Source organism: Salvelinus namaycush, chromosome 16, assembly GCF_016432855.1.
Source record: "Salvelinus namaycush isolate Seneca chromosome 16, SaNama_1.0, whole genome shotgun sequence".
NCBI lineage: Eukaryota > Metazoa > Chordata > Actinopteri > Salmoniformes > Salmonidae > Salvelinus > Salvelinus namaycush.
This window is the reverse complement of record NC_052322.1, coordinates 29,660,988-29,666,724: the sequence shown is the minus strand read 5'-3', so window position 1 is coordinate 29,666,724 and position 5,737 is coordinate 29,660,988. Positions and strand designations below refer to the sequence as shown.

Here is a 5,737-nt window from a genome sequence, read left to right as displayed (position 1 = left end):
TTGCCCAAGTCAGGGCGACCCTTAAGGTCCTTGCTACAAATAGGTTCCGGAGTTTTACCTGGTTACCATCACCTCTGCTCAAACACGCTCAAACAAACAAGTCGGCATAACGCAACGTACGCAAAAACAAAATAGAATTCAAATTACTTTTGTCAAAATTAATATAATAATCTTGAAATGAGTATGATAATCAAAAAATAGAGACACTGCAAATGCCTAATTGTATGGCAAGTCTATTTGTTTGTCTGTTTTCAATGCTTGACACATGTAATTAATGAAATACCTCCCAAATAAACATTTTTACTTTTACTGAGGATACACTCTAAAAATTAGGGGTTCAATAAGGGTTCTTCTAAGATCCTCAAAGTTATTTGAAGAACCTTAAGAGGTGTGGTTCATCGAGGAACCTCCTTAGTTGGTGGGGGTTCTTGCAGGAACCTAACTGCCCAACTGAAACATTTGAATTCGAAAGGACAGCAGGTTAAGCTAAGAGTTAAGGTAAGGTTTGTCCCTTGTATGATCAAAATGTATATTGTTTGATGATGATAGCATCTATCTTTTCATATTTGTGCAAATCTTTCTAAAACAGAAAATTGGCAATTTAATGCATATCAAATCAACAAAGAAGTGGGAATATGTAGGCTATATTGGGTGCAGATGACTGAACTGCTAATTTTTGTGTCTGTGTCTGTAGGTATACAGAGTAGGAGGCATACAAAGGTATGTCAATTGGTATTGGTACGTTGTGCAGATCACATTTACCATCCTCCTCCCTTACCTCTTCAATGAATATCCCATAGGCCTCTACATTATGGACAAGGTATGTGTATGAAAACCATGATCAAAACAGTTTTTATCATTCACATTCACCACAAAAACCAAGGTATGATTACTGTTGTGTGCATGTTTTGTTAACCATCTGTATAATTACTATTTTTTGGATTCCCTACACCTCTGATGAATATAACAGGAAACCTGTTCGATCACCATGCACTGCAAAATCATTCTGGCTATGGATACGGAGAACATCAACACATCAACAGGCCAGAGGATATACCCATTGGACTTGGGGCTCTGCTGGGAGTTGACCTCATATTTAGATTTTTTTATTCTGCTTTGCCACTAAAATCATAATAAACACTGACAACTAAAATATTGTGTTATTGTTCTTATTGTTATGTGTATTATTAATAATAATAAAAGGGGAGGGGGGTAGCTCAAAAATGAACCCCAAAAAGTTCTTCATAGGGTTCTCCAAGGATCCATTAAAATTAGTTCTTTGAAGAACCCTTTGTTCTTTGAAGAACTTATAGGGGTTCCCCCACAGTTTCAACTTTATGAATTTGAGCTCCTGAGTGGCGCAGCGGTCTAAGGGACTGCATTTTGGTGCAAGAGGAGTCAGTACAGGGAGGTTCGAATCCAGGCTGTATCACATCCGGCCGCGATTGGGAGTCCCATAGGGTGGTGCACAATTGGCCCGGGGTAGGCCGTAATTATAAATAAGAATTTGTTCTTAACTGACTTGCCTAGTAAATATTTTTTTTTTTAAAGGATACTCCAGTGACCTTTTCTTTTTAGAGTGTATATATCTTGTAAAATAACAATTTTAACATTTTATTATTTGAATGTGAACAGGAATTGCATCATTCAAGTCACGAGTGTGTCCCGAAGTTAATGGATTTATTGCTTTCCTCGCCACTCTCTGGAAGTCACCCTCCGAGTTACGTCGGCAACACGTGACAACGGACCTCGGAGCGAGTTCGTAGCGTTCATTTATAAACTCAGTGGTTGTTAGTGGCGAGGGGCTGGTTTGGGATTCACCGCTAATCTCGGATAGTCTCAAACAAGTTTTTGGGTGTCTGCATAACGCGTCCGCAAAAACGAAATACAATTCAAATTACTGTTTTTAAAATTAATATAATAATCTTGAAATTAATATCATATAATAATAAAAAAGTTGAGAAACTGTAAGCAAATATGTTTAAAATAGCGATAGAACACGTAAAGAAGCATCCAGGGGTAAGTACTTATTTTTGTCCTATGGATTATTGCCTCAAGTGAGTTAGTAGTCTATAATATTTCATGAAAGTTTCATAATTTCTGTTGTCGGTGTGTAATATGCTACCAGTTGTTGCTCAATGGAATCAAGAAATGATCAAAGTAAAACATACGTTGTTTCCTATAGGCTGTGTCATCAGGGTAATTGAAATTAAACAAAAGTTCCAACCCTGAACAGGCTTCACTAATGAATTTTGACACATCATGTTTGGGGGGGTTGAAAATGTGTTTTTGTCTTGTGTTGAAGTTGTTGGTGAATGGTTTGTTAAAAGAGGAGGGGCACAGAAAACAGGCTATTCGTTTATCTGTTTAGTGACAGTGTTATTTAAAAATATGACTGGCGATATGACCGAAGTAGTTAGAAAGCTATTACCATCTCATACATTATCTCAGATGTCCTCAACAGCAGATAGTCAAGGATTTACATCAGGTTTTCGTTTAAATGGAAGCTACGAAACAAACTTGACAACCCAAGGGATGCCAGTTAGCCTAACAGTCCCGTGTAGTAGGATCAGCACTTGGACAGCGCCACAGCGTTCCAGAGTCACGTCTGAGTAAACTACTTACTAACTAGGTCTGAATTTATTTGACTACATTCACATAGGCTTATTAAAGCTATACCAACTTTTTTGAGAGAGCAACAGACACGCTCTTTGTTAAAGAAATAGTACAACTAAGTGATCAAAGTTTGAAACCGGGCAAACTCACCTGATTCAACCTGGATGAGTTGAATCAGGTGAGTTTGTCCGGGGCTACAACAAAAACTTGTGCTGTTTTGGGTACTCGAGGACTGGAGTTGGGAAACACTGGTATATAGTATGAAAGCAGAAGTTCCACATGAGGAGTCTCTCTGAAGCTTGATCAGCTGGTCATTGGTTACTGGAACACTATATTGACAAATGCTATGTAGACATGCTCAGATTTCTATGCCTCAAAGTGAATGAAATGGTCATGCTATCTCCCTCTTTCTTCTTACTCTCTCATAGCTCATCCCCCAGTTCTTCTTCATCTTGTTGGGAATGGGAGGAGCCTCCTTGTATTTGGTCCGTCTTGCAAAGGGGCCCCATGTCACGTAAGACTCTTTACCATTTCCCTTATTGTCCATTTTATTTTTAAATTAATATGCTTTAATCAATTTCTTAATACTATCCAATTAAAACATATAGTAGTGGATGCCAATTCCCTTTAACATCATAAGGCACAAGAGGTAATCCCACCTCTTGTGCCGTTCTGGGGCATCAATTCCCATATCACTGCTAAGGGCTATCCTGCTGCGAGTTTTTGTAAACTAGGCCTGGCTCATGAATAGTTGATCGCAGGCAGACTAACACAGTTCCCTCTGATCCCATTTGTGTTTGTCCTACTTCGGCCTGCTTTGACTGCTGTGTCACTGTACAGCTGGAACAAGAAGAACAACCCTGAGCCGTGGAATCAGCTTGACCCTACCTACCAGTACAAGGTACTGTACCGCCAACACTGTCAGCAATAAACACACTTTAGCTCCACAAAGTGTATGTTTACTGCATCTTATTCAATTATTGTTTGACTTGACAACAATGTAATAGTAATGTAGCCTATCAATAGTATCAGTTAATATTTTTTGATCAATATAAGTAGCCAAGAGAATTACGTAAATCCTGACAAATTGTCTTCTTCCCCAGTTTGTGGCCATCGATACTGACTACAAGAACCTGAAGAAGGAGGGACCTCAATTCTGAGTATCTTCCCTCTATCCTAACGGCACCAGTTCCAGCCCGAAGAACGTCACTGAAGAATTCAAATTTGTGAAGTATTCTTCTCTCAATGCTTCTATACGAATATTTGGAGATTGATCCATAATGTTGATGATCAAATCTATCAATTTGTCTGTTTGTTTTATCATAAACACTTCATTGTTAGTTTGGCAGTCACTAAATCTAACAACGAAGGTGTGCGTTATGATAACAGGCAAGAGTGTGCATAGATTTCTTCACAAAATGAAAGAAAAATTAAGCTCAATTTCTGAATGGAAATGTTGTCCAAATAAAATGTCTCTAGAATTTAGAGTGAATTTCTAATCATGTGTACATTCATAATGGGAGATAAGCTGAAAACATAACTCTAGCTGAACATAGACCATCAGTCAGTAACAGTGTCAGCTGCTGTTTTGGGTATATGGTGTTTCTTTCTAGTTTTTTTCTTCTCACATACAACGGAGCACTGTACTGTACACATATCCAGCTGTGAGATTAGAGAGTGCAGTGCCTTTCATCTCCACAACAACAGACACTGCTAGCCAAAAAACAGACACCCTTCATCACCTTGACATATGACAGCGTACAGGGCAACACGTACCCACTTGTACTGTTCCACACGCAGGCACTCTTTCCATCACCCTCACTCAGACGATCCAGAGGTATACATACAACGGGTTCATTTCCACAAATAAAACACTTTGATCTGTTTAACTGGAATGGATGGAAAACCACAAAATAGGCAGGCTGATGACCCTTGTAGCAAAGAACACAAGGGAACAAATTAGTTCCCATAGGACGGTTAAAAGCCACAAAACAGGGGGGAAAAGCCACAAAGTAAACAAACACACACAACCAAACAGAGGAGAGTGCGTCAGAGTTGTCAGGTCGTGAGAAACTGGCGGAGAGATGGAGCTGAGTGCAGGATGAGCAGATGTTTGTTTTTCTGTCAGCAGAGTTGAAAGTTTCTCTGACCTTTATGACAGCTGGACTGTGGCCTGTTACTGTGGAAGCACAATCCTCTGGCACGAACATAGAGAGAAGGGACACACACACACACACACACACCACACACTGTATGGATGTTCTGTATGTGCAGTTGTGCACCAAAACATGCAAACACAAACAGGCAAACACACTTATACATATCACGTATGTCAAATGACCATCCAACATGATTGACACACAACAGGCATGACTGGGAATTTGCAAACCCTTCCACTCAGGCTTATATTCGGCCCTGTGGGACATTTAACAGCACTGGGATAAAGCATTGCAGTAAGAAGTAATAGGGAGATGAAAAGGCTCTGTTTCCCTGATGAATAATGGAGGAATCTGGGAAAGTGAGAAAGAGATAGTATTGAAAAACAGACAAGAGAGACACATTTAGCCATTCAATTTGTCATATTCTCACAACCACCAGAAGATTCCACAAACAAAGTGGTTGACACGTTTAGGTTAACAAACTAATATTCACTTTGATTTCATGTGTGTGGGGATCTCTAAAAGGGGCTCTAAGAGATCCTCTGTTTGCTCCAACACTAGCAACCCCTTGTCCGTTACTACAGTACTAGACTACAGCGAGAGGAAACGCTCAGAGGAAATGCTGCTCTGTTTAGGAAATCTCAAGAGCCCCCTCTCTCCCTCTCTTCTAAACAAGACATATACACATGCTCAATTCACACAGAGAGAAATGTGAAGGAGAAAACATCTCTGTCTATTCTCTACACATCAGGTGAATAGGAGTATAACAACAATTGCACTATTTACAATGTAGTATCAGTAACTTGATATGATAAAATATTGAGCAAAATTGGAATACAAAAATCTCCCTATGAACAATATAGCAGCTATCAATGTCTGGCAGAATTAGAAGAAAGGTTCTTCTCCTGGAAAGACTAACAGATTAGATGATTGTACTTTTGTTCATCTACACAACTACTGCA

At 39.3% G+C, this 5,737-nt stretch overlaps 1 protein-coding gene across 1 annotated transcript; it reads left to right on the top strand.

The window, feature by feature from the left end:
• The first annotated feature begins 1,712 nt into the window (after positions 1-1,712).
• Positions 1,713-4,115, top strand: LOC120061292 (NADH dehydrogenase [ubiquinone] 1 alpha subcomplex subunit 4-like 2). The gene is made up of 4 exons (XM_039010997.1): positions 1,713-2,019; positions 3,045-3,130; positions 3,457-3,517; positions 3,720-4,115. The coding sequence occupies exons 1-4, from the start codon at positions 1,978-1,980 to the stop codon at positions 3,774-3,776; spliced, it is 246 nt and encodes an 81-aa protein (XP_038866925.1). The 5' UTR covers positions 1,713-1,977; the 3' UTR covers positions 3,777-4,115.
• The last annotated feature ends 1,622 nt before the right edge of the window (positions 4,116-5,737 follow it).